General features: G+C 46.2%; 1 protein-coding gene across 17 annotated transcripts in view; it reads right to left on the bottom strand.

The window, feature by feature from the left end:
* Positions 1–10,887, bottom strand: part of RBFOX2 (RNA binding fox-1 homolog 2) — a 229,559-nt gene extending 218,672 nt beyond the window's left edge. For 15 of the 17 annotated variants that reach the window (XR_013975592.1, XM_080939866.1, XM_080939856.1 and 12 more), the window contains exon 1: positions 10,435–10,887. Coding sequence is in view for 16 of the 17 variants with exons in the window: in XM_080939866.1 (XP_080795992.1) it covers positions 10,435–10,614 (180 nt within the window). In the remaining variant the exon portion in view is untranslated. The remainder of the gene's footprint in view (positions 1–10,434) is intronic. The other 2 variants (XM_080939876.1, XM_080939872.1) reach the window with 2 other exon arrangements.
* Between the last annotated feature and the right edge of the window lie 11,310 nt (positions 10,888–22,197).

Raw genomic sequence — 22,197 nt, 5'->3', positions numbered from 1 at the left:
AGCTCTGCCAAAGCTTCCCATATGAGAGGCAGCCATTGTGGCGATCTCCTGAAGTTCCAACAGAGTCTTGGTCAAGCCCACTCTGCCCACCACTGACAGTGACAGTGCTCCTGGTTTCTATGGTGCAAGCCAATGAGTTAAGCAGTGTGCTCCTGAGAACCACCACGATTTTGCCATACTGCTTTCAAGTCACACGATCCCACCATCTATCCCACAGAAATCAAGTGCAGCAAGTAAAGGCTGTTGAAGCAGTACATCCAGCCTATTTGGGGCGAGGATAGGTTCGTGTTTCTGCATGGGAGATGGAAAGTTGGGAAAGGAGAAGCTAAGCAAAGACCTACAATCCCTGCCTTCCATCAAGATTATTTCCAACCCTCTAAAGAATTTCTAGAGAGCATGCTGAATGCAGAAAGCAAACAGAAGAGAGCAAACTTAAGGCTGAAAGCATGAGTGTAGACGTCCAGGAGGTAGTTGGTGATCTCTGCAACTGCTCCATGCACCGAGGCAGCTGCTTTCCCATGAGCCTCACCAAGTTCCTGGGAAATGGAACCAAAGTCTTCTTGTCTCAACTCATCCCCAGAAACTAATCCCTAAATGGGATCCATATAGGCCTGCTTTGGAAAACATTCTGTCAGCAATTAATGTCCCCTCCTCCAAACAGCTGCCAATAATGCAGAGGAAAAGGCTCTCAAAATAAAGCAGTTGGAAGAACTTCCCATGAACCTCTCTGTTCCTTAAGTGTTCCAACTTAAGCTGTGACTGGAGGCCACAGTGGGTCCCCACAGCCCCGTCTGTAGTTCCTTTAGCTCCACTAGTACCAGTTCCATCGAGAGAGAGAGAGAGAGAGAGAGAGAGAGAGAGAGAGAGAGAGAGAGAGAGAGACCCTATCTCAAAAATGAACAAAAAATGGTCATATGCCTGGAATAAAAAAAAAATCTAATACCCAGGGGCTGGAGAGATGGTTCAAGCGGTTAAGAGCACTAACTGCTCTTCCAGAGGTCCTGAGTTCAAATCCCAGCAACCACATGGTGGCTCACAACCATCTGTAATGGGATCTGGTGCCCTCTTCTGGTGTGTCTGGAGACAACTACAGTGTACTTACTCACATACATGAGATAAATAAATAAATCTTTAAAAAAAAAACTAATACCCAAAGGAAAGTACTTTTCTTCAACAAAAGAGAAACCAAGGAACCTTTAAAAAAACCTTGGGCCCTTTAAAAAAAAAAAAAACAAAAAAAAAAAAAAAAAAAAACAGGGGGAGGGGTGGAAAGATGGCTCAGCAGTTAAGACCACTGGCTGTTCTTCCAGAAGTCCTGAGTTTAATTCCCAGCAACCACTGGTGGCTCACAACCATCTGTAATGGGATCCAATGACCTCTTCCCATGTGTCTGAAGACAGCAACAGTATACTCTCATAAAATAAATCTTTTTTTAAAAAGTCAACTTTAAAAAAAAGAACAAAATTGGTTTAACATACACATCTCAAAAACTCAGTCTGCTCCCTTGGAGAAACAGTTTTTAAGCAGTTAGTCAGCCAACCACCATTTTAATTCAATAATATTAGCAACTTTGTGATGGTGTTTATCATGAATACTCAACTGAAATTTCGACATGCCACACAGAACAAGACAAGTTAAAAGGTGTTCTGTGGATGCTTTCCTTCCTAGAACTTGCTACATCAACTGGGAATGTAAAAAGCCAGGTACCATGAAGCCTGACCACTAGCCCGTAGGAAGCCCCTGCTACACTAAGTGGGGAAATCTGGAAGCCAGTAATCAGGCCAGGGTTAAACAGGAACCAGTACAAATAGCTCCAAGTAAAAGCAGAGGGGAGAACAAAGGCCAGAGAGAAAAATGTTTATAAAAATCTTCTATGAATCTATCTCCAAAGCTGAAATTTCAAAGAATTGTGTCAAACTTCCTCACTTACAAACATACCCAACTTGAGTGATCTGAAAAACAAACACACATTGTGTAAAATGTCTCTGCTCACTAATCTTCCCGTGCCCTTCTGGCATCTGGTGAAACTCGCTGGAAGAGGGAAAGGTTAAGGTCCACAACTGATCAGGTAATTCTAGTGGCACTGGTGGTGATGTCGCTCAGCCACAGCCCTCCAGACTCTCCAGGCAGCATGGGGAAAAGACAGACCAGCTGGCTGCTGCAATGGCCCCAACACGTGAGTTCCAAAAGCCCTTCTCATTGGTGTGGCTCCTGTTTTCCTTAACCTATTATAGAGGTGTTTTTACACATGCACACATGCAGTCAATTAGTATCTAAGCACAGGAAACCAAGTATCAGGTTGCTGTGCCCACCCGGCACATTTGGCAGTTCAATTGCACCCCAGCTTCTGCTCTCAGAAAGCCTTTTCTCACCTCTAACCCTGATACCAAAAGAAAGATCCAGTAACACAGAGAGAGCATGCGACACCCAGCCTTCACAGGAGCTACAAGGCAGACCAAGGGCTAGACCCCCAGGGAAAGTCTGGGGAAACAATTAAAGCCATCTGTGATCCACAACTGAGAAACAAGACAGATTTTAACTCCTACAAGAACACAGTTGCCTGACCACTTGAGGCAGTTACAGTATTAAATCCTATGGACCCCCAAGGACTTCTCAGTCTAGACAGGAGAGGAGGGGCAGACATTGATCAAATGTTAATATAGAAAGTCCTAGAACGGGAGCTAGGAAGATGGCTCAATGTGTAAAGTGCTTGCCACACGACTATAAGGACTGGAGTTCAGATCTCTAGAACCCACGTAAATGCCAGTGGGTGTGGTAGCCAGCCTGTAATCTGAGCTTGAGGAAGGCAGAGATGGGGAACATGCTCACTAGCAGAAAAGGCAAGTTTTGGTTTCAGCGAAAGACCTACCTCAGTATATAAAATGGACCATGGGAGACCACAGACATCAATTTCAGGATTCCAAATCTGCATGTGCACCAACAAGCATACACACACGTGCCAACACAAATACGCATATGTACACGGGTATGCATACCAAGAAAACACAACTACAAAAGCCGTAAGACAATGGGTAGATGGGATAGTCAACACTCAAGCAAGTCTTGAAAGCTGAGCCTTACAAAAAAGGGGTAAAGAGCAGGAACAAAAAGCATAGAAAGAGGCAGGAGTTTTCCTGAAACCGAACAGAAACAAAGTGGAGGAACACTGCCGTCAGAAACCACAAGTCCCTAAACATGCACATGGAGGCAGAGTGTAGAAATAAAGGGGCTGGAACTCGGCCGGTGTCAGGCCAGATGGACCCGGTAGGCCCATCAGGGGAATGGACTTAAGCCTGGGTCAGGCACATTTTAAGGTGAGTTAGCAGCAGATTCACTTTTGGGGAATCACGCCTATCAACTGTCAGAAGCTGGTTTGAAGGCACTAAGAAAACAGAGGAAACCCTGTTCAATTCCACAGATCCAAATGGTAACAAAATAAACAAGACAGCAATCAATCTACTCAGTGCAACATAGTTATCCAACAAACACATTCCCACTGACCCCAGGCTCAGCTCACCCACCTCCCAGGAAGGCTTCCCCTGGACTCCACAGACTGGCTACACTACTCTCAGCACCAGCAAGAACCAGGATGTTTCAGTAGCCTTTGCTTGTTACAAAGAAAACTCTCTCCTCTTCCCCCTCACAGGAGACCTCAGCCAGGTTCATTCTCTTCCCCCACCCATGGATACAGAGCAAACTAGGTTTCCCAGTTTAACACACCACTCATCTCTAACAGTGGCACTTAATCAATCAGAAACACATTAACCACTCCATGCTGATCAAGCAGTAAGCAGGAACTTACTGAGTGCTGTAGAGCAGGATATAAGGAGAGCTGGGAATCAACATTTAGCACTGATAGGCACTTTCAATAATCTCAGTTACTCATTGTAGTAGCTCATAAGCATGAGCTGGTCACAGATGTGTGTGCAAGAACTCAGGACCTTGCCAAGAATTGGTAAATGGAGAAGCCAGGACTCAAATTCAACCAGGGGAAACTCTAAATGGCATTTACTACACCACCTGTAAAGCATATAGATAACAAATGTTTATACAGGTTTGATAATAACAGGCTCTCCCCTTCAAAGAAGAGGTAACCCTTTTAAAGTCTCAGATAAGGCATCACTCATAAAGGTCTGACCCAACTAGATGGTAACAAATAGAACCTCCAAATGCTGCTAAAAAGAACACTCCTGAACATTAATACTAAAAAATATTAAGGCTCAGGAACAACTCAGAGGTTAAGAGCACTGGCTGTTCTTGGAGAGGACTGGAATTCCATTTCCAGCACCCATATTGTAGCTCACAACCATATTTAACCTCAGTTCCAGGAGACCCAACAGGCACACTATGAATAAAGACATAACAAACATTCGTACACATAAAGTAAAATAAATCTTTTTTTTCTTTAAATTTAAAGTTCAGGCTCAAATAATCAAAACAACTTGGCCACACTCCATAGGAATTTACCCCCATACACACTTCTACCCTTGGGGTTCTTAAGATGTCTGGGGTAGGAAATGCCCCGCTGCTCCCTCCCTCTCTCAGCTCATTTCCCAGACCATTTTGCCAACCCAAATTACAGAAATATGTCCAGGATTCACATGGCAGTTCTGATCCGATTTGTCCCGATCCTGGCTCAAGCAGCTTTGCACTACCCTCCTAACTAGATCAGCACCGGCCAATGGGCTTATTCAAGCTCATCTGTGATGGATTAGATAGTGAAACCTTAGCCATGTAAGCTGCCCGCTCCTGCTGGGGCAGCAGGGGAAAAGAGTAAGAAACTCAATACTTGCAGGGCCACCTAAACACATGCACTGGGCATGCCTCTCTCCATCTGTCTGTTCATGCACCAGGGCCACTACGCCCTTTCCAACAACTATATGGCTCTTTCCTTCCTATCTCTACAGGAAGTTTACATGCACCCCAGAATAAAGGTGTTTATGATGTTGTATAAAACACATACTAAACAATTGTTTCTGCAATTAAAGCCCAACACACACTGAAGGCCTGAGAGATATCAGACTAGCACATCACTAGCACCGTTACAGTGCATGTTTACATGAAGAAGGATTCTGCTTTTCTTTCCCCTCATCCTGTAATCTTGAGGCCTGTCTGCACTAGTCTGCTTTATAACAAAATGAAAGTTCAATCTCTAGTTAGCTTAGGGTTGCATTCACGTGTCAGTGTGATAGAGAAAAGAATCACTAGTTGGTTAGAAGATGGGAAGGAGCTAAAACACAGTCCCCTTAGCCTGAGACGCCAGAAGAATAACTCTAATTCTACTTGTAAGTCAAATACATCCCCAGGTTTACATTTCTGGGTCCCCATGTAATATATTAAAATAAAAAAAATATTTAAAGTTCTGTGATTTTTTTTCTATGCCTCAGTTTTCTCCACCTAAAAATGTCCTCCCAAAATTCAGTGGATATGGCAGCCAATGGTGGCACGGCTTTAATCCCAGCACTTGGGAGACAGGAAGGCAGAGTGAGCTCCAGGGCTATATAGAGAAACCCTACCCCGAAAAACAACACAAAGCAAAACTCGGTGGAGCTGTAGCGCCCAATGCGACAGCATTTGGAGATGGAGTCTTTGAAGTACTGAGGACTGGATGAGGTTATGAGGGTGGGGCTGCTGAGATGGAAGACTACATAGCTCTCACCTTCTCTACCCTTGAAGCAATGGCCACCTCAGCAGACAGCCAGAGGGTATTATAATCTGCAAGCAAAGAAGCCGACCCTCACCAGGTCTCAAACATGCTGGCACTAACTTGGACTGTCACAGCTGTGAGATATAAATGCCTGCTACTCAACCACCAGTCCATGGCACTCGGTTATGGCAGCTTGAGAGATCAGGTTTCAGTCATTTAAGTGAGGTACTGCCCATGAAATTACGAGTAAGAAAAGCACATTATTGAGGAATGAAAGTAGCACAATGCCCAGCTTCAGAACCAAAAACTCAAATGAAGGTCCAAATACCTACCTAGAAGAAAATCAACCCAAAAATGAGCAAACGGGAAGACGGATACCTGGAACCCCTTCCCTGAGACCTCCCTATTACTAGAGTCAGTAAATAGTGCGCTACACCTGATGGACAAGATCTATGAGGCTGACAAGACAGCAGGGCTGCCTGGGCCAAAGTGTAAGCTCAAGGCCAGCCCAGGCAAAATAGTACGATACTGTCTCAAAGTTCAGAGTAGAAATAGGGCTGGGATTCAGCTCAATGGTAGAGTGCTTGCCTAGCATGCTCAAGGGTTTGAATCTCCATTCTAGAAACAAAGCCAAGCAACACAGCTCTCATAGATCATTGATGCAGCTCAGCCGTAGGACAAATACCAAGCAAGCATGAGGCCTTAGGTTCACTCCAGCATGTGTATGTTTACACACATACGAACACACGTACATGTGCATACTTGTTCACACTGCTGAACTCACGTAGCCACTCTAGACTGATGACTATGGTCAGAAGCAGTTACTAAGCCACAGAATCACCACATACCAGCTTTTCACTGCCATGAAGACTTTCGCTGAAAGTTCTAAGTAATAATTAAGACTCACCTCATACAGCAGCTGAACTCCTACAAAGTTACATGAGTACACAGTTTTTGATGACATTATGTGTAATCACTAGAAAGACTGACAGGAAGCACCCCTCGGTGTGTTTGGTAGACCCTCCGTGTCACCTGTCTCAGCTTTGGTTGAGATGCTGTGCTAATGCACTGAGCTCAGCTCTCCACAAGGGCAGTACTATTTCCAAGCTCCACTTTAAACAGCTACATTTCTCGCCCCTACTTCCCTTCAACGGCACAGTCTGGGCCTCTCTACGTCTCTACTCTCCCCTGGCTGAGTAGATGCTTCTCCCCTCACGAGGCTTATATGTTCTAAAAAGCACTACGTCTTCCTCTCTGTCCCCAGGTTCCTTCTGAGCTTAAGGCTTACAACACAAGCCCAGGCTCTCTGGAGCCACAGGACTCCACTTTGGAAGTAATGACATCCAAAAGTCTAGCGGCCCAACCAAGACTCAGCCTTGGAACCTAATTTAGGGTTGTAGTTCCATTTTATAAATAGTCTTGGGAAATTAAATCAGTCAACTACTGTATTCTGTTAAAAAAAATTAATCCTTTGCACTATGTGTGTGTGTGTGTACACCGTAGCTGTCTTCAGACACTCCAGAAGAGGGCATTGGATCCCCTTACAGATGATTGTGAGCCATCATGTGGTTGCTGGGATTTGAACTCAAGACCTCTGTTTAAGGACAGCCAGAGCAGCCAGTGCTCCTAACCTCTGAGCCATCTCTCTAGCCCATTCCTTTGCACTTTTAAGGTACTAAGTGATTTTGTGATGCTACCTTCACTCAGGAATCTCATGATTAATTTAATTCCTAAGTTTGTGTACGTGGCAAACAAAAGATGAAGCCTAAGTACAAATAAATATACCAGCAGGTATAGCTGAGTCTAACTATCACCAATTATGCTGGCGGGGAAGTGTTAAAGGGCCAAGTTGTGACATCAGAAAAACCCCGGCTGTCTTCAGAGATGAGAAAAAAGTGCATGCTTTAAGACCAACGCATAAAAAGCCCATATTAAGATAACCTAGCTGCACAGAGCCTCCAGACCCTTCTAGCTTGCTGCTGTTATCTCCTGAGAAGACCCAGGCCTGCACATTCTGACCCAGCTGCCCTGGCCTCCATGTCAGCACTCCAAGCTACTTGTCTCCCAATGCCTCAACCCTCTGGGTTCCTCTTCCCTAAACCACAGAAAGGCCTGAATCCTCTTCCCTAAACACTCTAGACCCACATCTTCACTTCAAAGGTCACCCACAGAGAGAACTTCCTGAGCCACCTCTATGCTTCTCTATCCCCTCCAACTACCCCCCCCCCACTTAAATTTCTCACATGCTACCAAAAACTGCTGAATTGTCTCTTTCCATAGAATACTATCCGATAAAAGTAGGGTTTTTCTTTATATATCCCATAGGAATCAAACAGCGCATAAACAACACCAGAAGCAGAGGCAGAACTCTGAGAGTTCAAAGCTACCCTGGTCTATATAACAAGCTCCAAGACAGCCAGGACTAAACAGAGAGACCCTATCTCAAAAACAAACAAAAAAGCAGGAGCCTAAGAGTGTCACAGCTGCTTGATAAACACTACTTAAGTAAGTATTAAAACCCGTTAGGTTTTTGTTTAACTTTTCATTCGTCTCCCTGCCCAGGTCACATGTGCAGTTAGGAAAGGGAATTTGGCTAAGGCAACCTAGGAATTATTTTATACAAATACTTTTCTATATAAGAAAACAGAGGTCTCCAAATATGGGGTTTCCCCAGGATAGTAACAGCTAGTTGAAAACAGAGGGCCAAGTCAATGACACTAATACCTATGTGACATGGAGTAGTAAACCTACAGTAACAAGCATGTAAACATGGTGGTGCATGCCCATAATCTCAGAAATCTGCTAGGAAGCAGAATCAGAGAGACCAGGAGTCCAAGAGTTCAAGGGACTCCTCAGCTACGACAGGGAGTTCAGACCAACCTGGGCTACAAATAAGACCATATCTCAAAAATCAAAACAAGAAGTACATCATAAGACTGTACAAAGGGAACTAGGGAACTGTAAAGACTATCACAAATATACAGAGTAAAAGAATCCTCCGTGGGATAGTTCTAAGTTATCCAACTGCACCCAAAGGACCTCATTCTCTCCTTCCTCTACACATCCCAAAGTCCCTATGCTCTACTCCATTCCCAAGTATCACTATCCTTAGCCAATGTGAAGGCAGTCAGCAAATGGGCCCCAGACAGAAGAAAGGGAAAACAATGGGAACACACTATTAACTAAGATTTCGGGGGGGGGGGGAGCGGGGTGTGTGCAGATATGTGCACGCTCCAAGTGAACACACTCCTCACCAGCATCTCAATCAAGTGGTTCCTCTAAACCTACGGTGCTAACCCACTAAGTCTCCCCATTCTTCTGTGGCTTTCCGACTGACCTAACAATCCCTCTGCCTGACAGACTTCTAAGGGAAATAAAAGCCAGTAAACAAAAGGATTCAAAAATAAACACCCGGGGAGTCCCTTTTGCCCAAATCAACAAAGGTAACAGGGTGAATTCTGCAAAGGAGACAAGAGGCACACAGCAAACATGCCAGGCTTTTAAGTACAGCTCCTTCCCTGCCACAGGAAGTCAGGCAGAGCACGGGAAGTCTCTCAGTACTGCAGAGATTTCCAAGAGTGGTGTAATGGAGAGAGCACAGGAATAGGAATTAGAACCCGCTAACTGGGTGGCTTTAAGCAAGTAACTAGTTTCTCTGGACTTCTAACTCCCTATCTATAAAAATGAGGCCGTTAAAACATGCTAAAACTTTAACGCACCCTTCCCTAGCACAAAAAGAGAGAGAAAGAAGAAAGAAAGAAAATAAAAAGATACAAAGATACAAAGTATTGACTCTTCACCAAAAGTGCACATCAGCCATTCTGCATAACCCTTCCAAGTGCATTAGACTGAGAACTATTGGTGGAAAAGATGATGATGTCTCTGTCTGGTCCCTTCAATCTCTAACATTCTATGGTTCTAAAAGAATTAGAAAGCATCCCGTTGCTGCTGTGTGCCTCTCCGTTTCATAGCCAAAATGTTCTAAACAGAGACCAAATCCTAAAGCCTATAAGGATTCATGCCCTTCTTCAAACTAAGTAGTAACCGCCAGAATCAATACCGTTTGCAATTTCCTACCCTCATCAGCCAAGTTTACCCTTGAGGCCACAACTCAGAAACCAGTCTCCTAACAGCCCTATAAATTTTCTTTTCTACCCCAGGACACTAAGGAGCTACTCAGCATCCTACAATTGTAGGATGCAATGGGTAAAGCATAGGCGGGACATGCTCAGAGTCTCTCTCCAGACTTAATAATATGCTGCACAAAACTGAGACTGAGCATCACACTACCAAACTCCGCGGACTTCACAAGACTGTTCGAGTAACTGATTGAACCCACAAGCTAAGCCACATCCCCTTTCGGGCTCTCTCTCCAGGAGTTGGCTGGCTTTTCAGTCTGTCCTCCACATGCCGCTCCCCCTTTCCCCATCCCAGTGTGTGCCCAGGGTAAACCAAAAGGCGCCCTTCTTCTCCTGAGCTTTCCCACCAGCTTCCCTCGCTCTCGGCTCGGCCCAACAGCTCTCCTCCGGACAAATAGACCCAAGATACCCCAACTTCTCAAGAAACCTGAGGACCGGTTTAAGAAATGGACTGCATCCCGACTCTGTTCAATCGCAACTCCAAAAGGAAAAAAAAAAACCCACTCCCTCGCGCTGCCTCCGGGGCCCCTTAGGAGCCCAGCCCCTGCACCGGGCCCCAAGCCCACTCTCCAGCCAGGCCCACCCGGCGCTCCGAGGCCCGAGCCCGCCGCGGGCCTCCGTAACCGGGCGCCCGTCCCGCGCGGTCACCTGCATCCCGCCGTCGGCCGCCTCCTCGGTGCGTGGCCGCTTGCTCAGGCCGGGCTCGGGTCCGTCTGTCCCCGCTCCGGACACCGGCAGCTCCACCTCCGACTCCCGCTTCATGCCCCGGGCGGCAGCGCCGGGCCCGAGCTGAGGCGGCTGCTGCTGCGCCTGGCCGCCTTCCGCCATCCGCCCGCGCCCCCTTCGCCACCGGGAGCCGGGCGACCCGCGACAGGCCACCTCCCCCTGGGCCTCGGTGCCGACAGTCGCGACAGGCGGGCGCGCGCCGGCCCCGCCCCCCGCGTGCGTGTGCGCGTGCGCGCCGGTCCGGAGCCCGGCTTCGGCTTCACTACCGCTCCGACTCAGGTTATGGCTCCGGCTTCGGTCCCGGCTTCTGCTCCGGCTTCACGCCGGCCGCTCGCTCGCTCGTACGCGCGTGCGCCGATCCCTCCGTCCCTTGGTCCTTTCAGTCCCGCGCTCCCTCACCACTCGCCGGCTGCGCGAGGAAGGGGACGGCCTGGGCTCCCAGCGTGGGGAGGGCTGTTTATTTGGGAGGAGGAGGAGCGCGAGGCCGCAGCGAGCTGACTGGCCGGGATCCTCCGTCCCGCCACTGTGGCAGCGCCGGGAAGGCGGGGAGAGAGAAAGGAGAGAAGGAGGGAGGAACCTGGATGTGTGGGACTCAGGCTGCCCGCGCGAGAGGAGGCTGTGGTGAGGGGGCGTGGCTACGACCCTCGGCAATCTCCGCCGCCTCCGCGCGGGCCGCCCGCGGGAGGCCGGGAAGGGATCGGAAAAGCTCGGAAATCTCCGGGATGCTCAGGGAGGCTTGGAGAGAGAAGGGTCCGCCTCTTTTAGGGCGGTGGCCGGAGGGCGGAGCTTGAAGAGCCAGAGTAAGGGGGTGGCAGCTCTGGCTAGTGGCTCTAGTGGTGACCTGATCTCTCATCTGGCTCCCTGGGATTTGGGGAAGCAGAGGGGGCGCTCCGAGAGAAGGTCTCTTTGCCTGCTTCCTCCCCAGCCCAAGAATTGGGAAGTCCAGGAATGAAGGCTCCCATATAAACTTTTGTGAGAAATTTTGCTATGAATCGAATAATTCCGTCTCTAATGCTGCTAATAATAACTGATGTTGCCAGGCATGGTGGTGCACACCTTTAGTCCCAGGACTCAGGAGGCAGAGACAGGCATATCTCTGAGTTCGAAGCCAACCTGGTCTACATAGTGAGTTCCAGAATGGCCAGGGTTACACAGGGTTTTGATAAACCCTGAATCAAAAAAAATCAAAAATAATAATAATGCTTGGTGTTTTTTTAAAGAGCTTTACACGATGCATTTGTGGAACCATTTTGAGCATGACAATAGAAAACATGGTTTTAATCCAATGGATGAACCTAAATTTGCTCAAGTCCTAAAGCAGAAATATTGTGCAATAACCTAGCTTCTAGCCTTACCCTTGCTTGCTACTTCAAACAAGTTAGTTTTTCTCTTTGGAACACTCAACTGCAGTATCTGAAATAATCGTTTGGGTCAGTGGTTTCCAGCCAGGAAAAGTTTCAGACCCTTTCAGCATCTCCCACTTCCATATTTGTCATATGGTGACTTTTGTTCTTCACAAATGGAGGCTGCTGCTGGCATCTAGTGAGTAGGGGCTGAGACTGTCATTCAAAACTCTACCGAGACAATCCCTGCAGGAGAGGCTTGTCCAAACCAGAATGTCAATAGTTCAGAGATTGAGAAACCCCAGGTCAGGTGGTTTCTAAGGTTACTTGCAACCAGTCTATGACTTGGCCTTTGAACTTGAGTTAAACACCTAAAAATGAACAGAGGGATGAAGATCTATGCTTCAAAGCCAGACCAACCCTAGTGAGGACTTACCTCCTACTGCCCATGTAATGCTGGACCACTGGTGGATGGTTAAGAGTTCTTCAGAGAGAGCATATAAGGGCTGGCCGACTGGCTAGTTGGGAAAGACTGCACAACTTGCCCTGATGCTGGGTTTTCCTACTGAGTACTTCTATGTTTGTAGGCTACAATAGCTTAGCCACTTACAAGTTTTGACACCTTATGGAAGGAAGTTAATTAACCGCTCTTGTCCCTCAGCTTAGCGTCAACACCTAAAATTAGCAATATAATACTATTTATAAAATAATTATTATGAAGATCAAATGAGTTATCAGCATTAAGAACTTTGATCGTGTTATGACTTGAAAGTCCCCCAAAGTCTCATACGGTAACAGCTGACAGACTTAGGACAAGTGTTTGGCTCCTGAGAACCTAATTGCTGTGCCCAGTGACCTATGCAGTGGATTAGTGCATCAACTGATTCATGATGGGGGATGGTAAAAACTGGAAGGTGAGGACAGATGGGAGGGAGTGGGCTGCTAGGGACTTGGTCTGAAAGTGTCTCTCTAGTCCCCAGCCTCTTCCTCCATCTGCCACTTCCAGTCTACCTGGAGGTGAGTTTGCTTCACCACATAATCCTTGGTGTGGTGCTGATTATGCCTCGCCTCCTTCACTCAGACCCGGAGTCACAGAGGGACCATGACTTGAAATCATGAGCTAAGATAAACCCTTTCTCTCTCGCTCGGTTTTCTCAGGTGCTTGGTCCTAGAGACACAGAAAGGCTGGCCAGCAGAGACAGGATGGCCTGTCTAAACAGGGTTAGTTACTAACATCGTTGCCATTGTGAGTTGTTTTTTTTTTTTTTAATTTCTCTATGTGCATGTGTGTGCTTACAGGCGTGTGTGTAGGTAGACATGTGAATGTGCCGAGGCACACAAGTGTTGGTCAGAAGACAAACTTCAGGAGTTGGTTCTCTTCTTCCACTGTGGGTTTCTGGGATCAAATTCGGGTCACCAGGATTTTCCATCAAGCTCCATTACCCACTGGATGACATCATGACTTTATTCACACTGTAAGTCAGAGTGATCAAATGTTCACTATCAAAATCAGAAACTGCCACTGTTTGTCTTAGTCAGGGTTTCTATTCCTGCACAAAACATCAGCAAGTTGGGAAGGAAAGTGTTTATTCAGCTTACACTTCCACATTGCTGTTCATCACCAAAGGAAGTCAGGACAGGAACTCACACAGGGCAGGAACTTGGAGGCAGGAGTTGATGAAAAGACCATGGAGAGATGCTGATTACTGGCTTGCTTCCCCTGCCTTGCTCAGCCTGCTTTCTTATAGAACCCAGGTCTACCAGCCCAGGGATGGCACCACCCACAATGGGCTGGGCCCTCCCCCCCCCTTGATTACTAATTGAGAAAATGCCTAACAGCTGGATCTCATGGAGGCATTTCCTCAAGGGAGGCTCCTTTCTCTGTGATAACTTCAGCTTGTGTCAAGGTGACACCCAAAACAAGCCAGTATACTGTTGTTTTAAGGTTTGTGTTTGGTGTGCAACATAACCACTAATGTTAAGCCAATTATGCATTTTTACTAAGCCTTACATTTCTCCTTTGTAGGATGACAATAATAATAGTTATGGTGTTTTCCTGAGCATCAAATGAAAGCACCTGACAGAATGCCTAACTTAGTAACTCCTTAATAGGCAGTAATTATTTGTCATCTATTTCTACAGTGCCAGTAAGGTACTGGCCAGGAGCTCCTGGGGCTGGGAATGGAAACCCAGACATTTCTTTCTATTACTGTTTGCACCACCAAAGCAGGAGCCCACCTGCCTACCAGCTCAATGTGCAAAACTAGAGCCTCACTTAAGTCAGGGGTCTCCTACTGACAGTATCTTACAATGATCATCAGATGGAGCTTGATACTGTCCACCTGACCATGATAGCTTGAAAGAAAATCCGGTGTCTCTAGGGCTGACCTATGGAGCAACAATAATTTTTTTTCAAACCTAATCACATAAATAGTTGGGTTTTCTTCTTTTATAGTCTTTTCTTGCTAAACTGGTATCTTTAGAACAAGTATCCCCTCCCTACCTGCTGTGCTGAATATCTGTCATCTAGATGATGTTAGATTTTGGAACACAGCTGCTTGTCACTCAGATTATAGCTACCTGGGTAGTACCCCAGTCCCTGAGAAGGGGAGCACTGTAGTGCAGGAGTGTTTGGATGACTGGAAACAAAGAGAAACAGGACCATGTTTTGTAAACACACATAAAGCATTTATGGAACAAAAAGAGACTAGAACGGGCTGGAGAGAAGCTCAGAGGTTAACATCACTTGCTGCTCTTGCAGAGGACGGAGGGTTCAGCTTCAGCACTACCATGGCAGCTCGCAATTGTCTGTAACTCTAATTTCAGGGGATCAAACGCCTTTTCTGACCTCTAAGGACAATACACATACATGGTGCACAGACATGTATGCAGGCAAAAACACCTATATAAATAAAATGGAAATAAAAGTATGAAGAGGAAGAAAAGGAGGGGAGGTGGGGGAGGGGAAGAGGAAGCTCCTGATGATCAGCCAGGAAACCTGTCAAACAAAGCCATAACAGAAAAATGACAACTCTGCGGATCTTACCATCTGAAGGATCTTAGGATCTGAAGTTACTTGTCTGGAAATAGATACATTGTGTAATGAATGTAAACATTTCATCTTGGAGGATCAAAATCAAGAAGTAAACAATTTCCAGGTCTCAGGAAGTTCCTGAAACTTAAAAGGATTCACGATGCCCCCACCTCCAAGACAATATAAACTGTAGGAGCTCTACAAATAACCTGACCAGTGGAACAGCCTATAATAAACCCTGCAGTGAGCCCCAGGGATGCAGTTTTTGTGAGTCACCACGCATGCTAGGAAGGGTTTTTCTTTGATGCATCTGCCTTTGAGTTGTCAGAGTTACTGACACTAACTTCTCATCATGTAACTAGCTCTTATAAACTTAAAAACTTGCTGGCTCACAAGTTAGACCTGGATGAAATTGTTTCTTTGCTTTATCATTGGTCTCCTATCTGGGGTGAATACACATTTATTCACATCACCCAGGAAAAGTCACAAAACAAAGCATGCACTAGTATAGAAGAAAATAACATTAAAGAATGGTTTCAAGATGGGAAAATGGCTCCATTGATCAAGTACCAGCTTCACTATCTTGAGGACAAGAATTCAGATCTGAGCATGACAGTCCACCAATAATTCCGGCACTGCAGAGGCAGAGACAAGAGATACCTGGATGAGCCTATCAATGAACTCTGGATTCTATTGGAAGACCCTGCCACAATGAATGAGGTGTGGCGTGACTGAGGAACACCCTCAAGCCTCCTCACACACACGTCCACATCCACACATACAAATGCTCACATACCATACACACTTATGTATGCATGGGGGGAGAATATTTTTATTATATTTAATATATTTAATATTAATATCAAGTTATTGATTTGTTTGATTAATTAAATTGATATTAACAATATGCTAATATACTTAATAAATATATTTAATACATCTGGCCTTTCTGCTAATATCAAGTGCAGTACTTGTTCTGGTACTTATTTTATTATCTAGTACACCCTCTGAGGACAAAGAGGCTACATTGTAAGAGTGGTATTGGAGAACCACCAGATCTACACAAGCCTGTCTACCTGTACTTCATTGTTATTTGAGAAAAGGAAGCTCCCAGTTGGCTAAGCCACCGTGGATAGGTTTCAGCATGCAGCCAGCCTAACTCAAGTCCTAACTGATACAATCTATAAAGGATAAAGGTAGTGTCTCTCCTGGGGTTCTTTTGAGCATTAAATAATGCATGTAAAGTAGTGAGCATGACACCCAGCTCACAGATACATAATGAGCGTACGGTACTGAAGGCCTTTGTGCAAGTCACTCAGCTCTCATCCTTATTAACTTGATTCCAAACCAAGAGGACTGCAGAGGGGGATGCTACTCCCTCTGGCTGCAGGGCATAGAACAGTTTTCAACCAGAATGCTACATTTCACCTGGGTCTTTAAAGATGGCCAACTTTCTAGGCTATGGTTGGGTTTTGTTGTTGTTTTGCTTTTGCTTTGTTTCTTGTACTTTTATGTTCATTTTGTATGTGTGGAGGTCGAAGGTCAGTTTGTCTGCTGCAGGTCTTGTGTTTTTTTTTTTTTTTTTTTTTTGGGTTGTTTTTGGTTTTCTTTTTTTCAGCCTGTGGCACCTAACTCAGGCCCTCCAGCTTCAAGACAAGAACCTTAACTCACTTAGTTACCTTGCTAGCCCCAGGCAAGCTATGGTTTCCCAGTGAAAGAGAAGGAAATTCCCGGTGTCTGTCTGCCTTTCCTCAGCAGGAAATCTGACACTATCAGTTTGGCTCTGGAGCAATGGCATCAGTCTTCAAATAAACAAATAAGAGTGGCAAGTAGCCTTCCCATCTGGAAGTGTGGACCAGAGCTCCCATCTGAGACACAAGGCACCTGGGAGATCTAAGATCTTAGGAAAAGGCAAGTCCAAACCAGTTAACCCAGTGACTGTTATCAACAGCCATTCACAAGCTGGCGCTGGCGCTTTAGAAGCTCTTAGATAACATCAGAGCTTGACTTAGTCCCTTCTTGCTTCCTGTGTCCCTAGCACCCAGCAGGGACACAAGATGTGGGTTTTGTGAGGTTGCCATGAGAAATAACACTTTCAACAATGGTTAAGATATTAAAAGGGACAAGTAATCAAGTAATCTCAGTGAGTAGCACACTACCAAACTCCACAGACTTCTCAAGACTCCTGGTACAACTGCTGGAACCCACAAGCTAAGCCACATCTCATTTCAGGCAGTAGTTGGGTAGCTTTTCAGTCTGTCCTCCACTGCAGCTCCCCAGTCAGGTCTAAAACTCCCCCCACCCCAAGAACAGAGGAGACCCCCAGCAGAGCAGGTGCTTCTAGACTGCAGCCCCAACAGTGAACCCCTTTAAACAAAGATCTCAGAACCCAGTCCATTCCATTCCCAGAACTGACTGTCTTTCTAATCAGAGAGAGAAGGGTTCATATAAATAGAAAAAAAAGGAAAGACATAGACTACCCTTGAATAGAATACCCTTGGTAATTCAGAGGCTAGAGGAAGTGGAAGCGGTGGGAGCAACTCCTGCCCTGCCATGTGGCTGGCAGATCCCAGAGCTGATACAGAGTCTAATGAGAAACTGAGTTCAGAAAAAAAAAAAAAAGAAAGACCAAGGGATGCTTAAGCCTCATTAAATCTGTAAAAGCAGCCATTCGAACACAAGCCCTGCTATTGACTCTGATCTTGCTTCCCTACGTCCTCTCTGCTTGTGGCATTATCGAACCTGGGTTTTTCCTACAGGCCAGGGCCTTGTCAACCCTTTCGCCCTTCACATAATGTGTTTGTCTGGTTTCTATTTCTGTAGTTTGGTGCAGGATGATTGCAGGGTATTGAGCTGTTGTCTTTCATTTAGTGCGGTCTCCGCCCTTGCCCTGCCCCCTGCCCTGCTCTTAAGTCATGTTCTCATTGTCTGACTTGTGCCTGGCCCTGGGTTTTTATTGCTTCCTCACAGAATGGAGGAAAGCCTTACTTTATTTCATTTTCCAGGCGCAGTTAGACATAGCCTTATGTACCAGTCCTTCCTGAAGAGAATTATGGGGTTCCAATACTGGCAATGGCCTCAGAAGGGAATGGCAGGGAAGCTCGGGTATTTACTGAGCCCCTCATGGATAGCAGCAGCCCTGAACTAGTTTTGTGCTTGGTTTTGTTTGCCTTTTTCTTCTTGCTTTTAACCCTCACAGAAGGTCCATGAAGCCGGCAGCTTCACATCACCTTCTATAAATGAAGAAATGAAAACCCGTAGAGATGAAATGACCTGTTGAAGGTCACAGGGGATAATAAACGACAAAGACACTCCTGTCCCTTTACTCCCTTTCTGTCCCTTCCAGGACAGCCCTGTCTTTGTATGTGTACCGTGGGCAAGTGTATACAAGTGTGTAAAGGAGATTGTGGAGATCAGAGGTCAATCTTGACTTCAATTCCTAGAACAGAGACTATTGGTTTTTGTTTTGTTTTTTGTAGTGAGACAGAATCATATTACTATGTGACTTTAGTTGGCTTAGAACTTGCTTACAAGGACCAGACTTGCCTCAGACTCGCTCTGCAGTCGAATGTATGCCAGGAGGTCCCACACTGACCTTACCAAATATGCTTGCCTGTCCCCAAACCCCAAGTGCTGGGATTGTTAGGTGTGTACTTGTGCACAACCCATGTCTGGCTTTCGTTTTTTATATGGGTTCTAGAGATTGAACTCAGATCTTTCCTACTGACTGAAGCATCTCCCCAGTTCTTCAGACCCCTCTTTTCTTGAGACAGGGTTTCTCCGTGTAGCCCTGGCTGTCCTGGAACTCACTCTACAGACCAGGCTGGCCCCGAACTCACAGAGATCCACCTGCCTCTGCTTCCTGAGTACTGGGATTTTGCAAACCCCTCTTTAAGGACCTTTTAGTGTGTTTTCATTTGAGCAGGTTCGAATCTAAGGAAAACCAGAGACCAAAAAGGCTTAAGGTGCTACTCATAGGTATAGAGTTTCTGCGTCTTCACCAAGCTTTGAGTTGGTGGTGTGGGCTCCTGTTCATTTGAGCCTAGTTGTGAAGTCTTTGTTGTCTTTGCTGTTCCTGATGGCTCCACTCAGTGGTCCTCTCTGGGTTTCCCGTCTGGCTGTCAGTATCAATCCCATCAGCCTTCATCAAGCTGCCTATCTGATCCTCTGTCCTTGATCCATGCAGGTTGCCTCAGTCAAGAGCACCAAAACATCATGGCCTCCCCCACAGGCTCTGGAACCTTAGGACTCCCAGCTGCTGACTCAGGCCCTCTTAGGCATCTCTGCTCCCAACACCTTGCTGGAATAGAACTACTAAGCTGCTTACCCCAGGACCCCAAGAACGAAGAGGGCTCTTCTGGCACACAGACCTGGAGTGCTGAATCTCCTTTTGGCTTCTCTGAGGCTCCACACAGGAAGACACAGGCATCAGGGTCCTCCTGACATCCTCACCAGCCCTGGTTCCCTGCAGCCCCAGCTGCTCTTGCCTCTGAGTGGGATGCCAGACTGAGTGGGATGCCATCCAGCATTTTGAACCTCTGTTTTTTCCAGAGCATAGACTTAATGTCCAGAGTCATACAGGGTTGGGTTGGCCAGTGAAAAAGACCAGGTGTTTCCGAAACAGAGATTTTTCTTTCAAAAATGATTTCAAAAGTGTATTTTGATATTCAAAAGCTAGGTCCTAAATATTTTTCTTTGTATTTTTATTGTAGTGACTGTGTGTACACATGTGACATGTGCATATGTGCATGTGTATGTATGTGTGAGATGGCCAGATATTAATGTGAGGATCACTCCCAACCACTCTCCACCTTTCTTGCTTGCTTGCTTGCTTGAGACTGGGTCTCTTACTGAACCTGGAGATTATTGATTTAACTACCCTGTCTGGCCATCAACTGTCACATTTGGGTGCTTCTGTCTCTGCCCTCCTAGCTCTGGGGTTATGGGTACATTCTTCCATGCCTGACGTTTTCCTTGAGTGTTAGACATCCAAACTCAGGTCCTTACACTTGTTTCCAGTGGCCATTTTCCCAACCGAGTCATCTTTCCAGTCCTCCCATAGCAGTTTTATTGGTGAAAAGTGGGAGGGTGGAAAAAGCAAAAGATACCTAGGATAGCACAGAGAGGAAGAACAGAAGCTAGCACTTCTGTGGTAAAGGCAACTCTGGGTATGTCCCCTGTGAATACCAGGTGACAGTCCCAGCTTCCCCTGGATTCAGGATGGGGATGTGTGACAACTCTGGCTGATGGAGTGTAGATAAAATGATGGAAGCTATTTCCAGATCCCCCTGTCAGCCCTCTTGCCCTCTCTCTTCCTTCCATGATTGCTGGGGAGACCTGTATCTGAAGACAGGAATACTACAAGAGGAAGGGACCTGAGCCTTAGTCATCAAATGGAGGGGGCTCTGGATAACGCTTTGGGAGTAAACAAGGCATAAGCTCTTGGTTAAACTGCTGAAGTCTAACTTACAGAACTAGATTTATTTTAAATTTTTACTTATTTTTAAGTATGTATAGATGCATTTGTAGATGGGTATATGCATATGAGCGCATGTACCTTCAGAGGCCAGAGGTATTGAACTGCTTGTAACTGAAGTTATAAATGGTTATGCGCTGCCCAGTGTGGGTAAAGGCAACCGAAAGGGCGTCCTCTGGAAGAACGGTAAGTGCTCTCCACAGGCGAGCTAGCTCTCTAGTTCCCAAGATTTACTTACGATTATTTGTATGTATGTGTGTCTTATCTACAACGTATGTCTGTGCACCACCTTCTGCAATGCCAGATACCAAAAGAGAGAGTTGGACCCTGGAACTGGAATTATAGGTGATTCTGAACTGTCATGTGGGTACTGGGAATCAAACCCAGGGTCCTCTGGAAGGGGAGTGAATGTCCTTAACCTCTGAGTCATTTTTCCAGCCCAGAAGTTTGTTTTTTGGTTATTTATTTATCTTATGTATATAAGTACACTGTAGCTGTCTTCAGACACACCAGAAGAGGGCATCAGATCCCATTACAGATGGTTGTGAGCCACCATGTAGTTGCTGGGAATAGAACTCAGGACATCTGGAAGAGCAGTCAGTGCTCATAACCATTGAACCCAGATGTTTGGTTTTTATTGTTTTATTTTACTCCAGTTTATATTGTCCACCAGCAAAATATTTAAATATTATTTTATTTACGGTGTACCAGAGATGAGGGACTAGAAGTTGAGTATTTCTGTTTGTTTGTTTGTTTTTCAAAACAGGGTTTCTCTGTGTAGCCCTGGCTATCTTGGAGCTCACTTTGTAGACAAGGAGGCTTTGAACTCAGTGATCAAGTGCTGGCATCAAAGGCATGTGCCAGGATCCTAGCACTTGAAAGACAAAGGAGGGAAGATTGTCAAAAATTCAAGGCCAGCCTGGGTAGGTAATAAAACCCTGTCATAAAAACAACAGAGAGGCTCACTGCTGCCTCTGTGTGCCCCACCCGTAGGCTGAGCCACTACACTGAGGTGAGGTAGAACTGGAGACAGGTGGGTGTGGAGGAACAACCAGATGTGAGCAGCCTGTGCTGTCAGCTGATACCATGGCAACATCCTGGCCTGTGCTGCCATCGAGGACCATATCTGGGTCTGTGACCCAGCAGCAGCAGGGGTCTGTGTTGATATCCATGGCCTATGTTACCACTGAAAGCCAGTCAGACATCCCTGGTTTGGGCTGCTTCCGAGGGCCATGTTGATGTCTAAGAGCTTTGCAGATGTCCAGGCCTTGGCCACACACCTCACCAGTTGCAGTATTTGGGAGAGTGGGCCCTGAACCTCACCTGGGCAGTACAATAGAGCTGGCACTGGTGACAGGGGCTCAGGTGAGCCAGCCCCAGGACCTTGCCCCTCACTTGGGAAAAGTGGGAAAGCTGGCGGGCTGACCAACTCATCCTCCACCCAGGCCCAGACTCAGGGCTCTGAGTTAGCCCATTCCAGCATCTACCCCATCTATGAATCACGGGAGCACATGAAGGGGCAGGTCCTACAAAACCAAGGCTGAGGGATCTCCAGACACAGAGCAACAAGAGGATATCAAGAGAAGTCTTGGTGAGTCTTGATATTATTACAGCAGCCCGAGGCCTTTAAACCAGTCCAATGACTCACAGCACTGAATGAACAAAGCGGTTAGGGCAAAAGGGCATACTGTATGACACACTGCAGCTTCCGTGGCAAGATGGGGTTTTTTGTTTATTTGGTTGGGATTTTATTTTATTTTATTTTATTTTGGGGGAGATTGCAAGGGTATAGGATAGATATGAAAGGGCAGGTAGATGACTGAGATTGGGGT

This window comes from Micromys minutus (genome assembly GCF_963924665.1).
Source record: "Micromys minutus genome assembly, chromosome: 27".
NCBI classification, from domain to species: domain Eukaryota; kingdom Metazoa; phylum Chordata; class Mammalia; order Rodentia; family Muridae; genus Micromys; species Micromys minutus.
The sequence above is the reverse complement of the archived record's forward strand: the minus strand, read 5'-3'. Positions and strand labels throughout refer to the sequence as shown.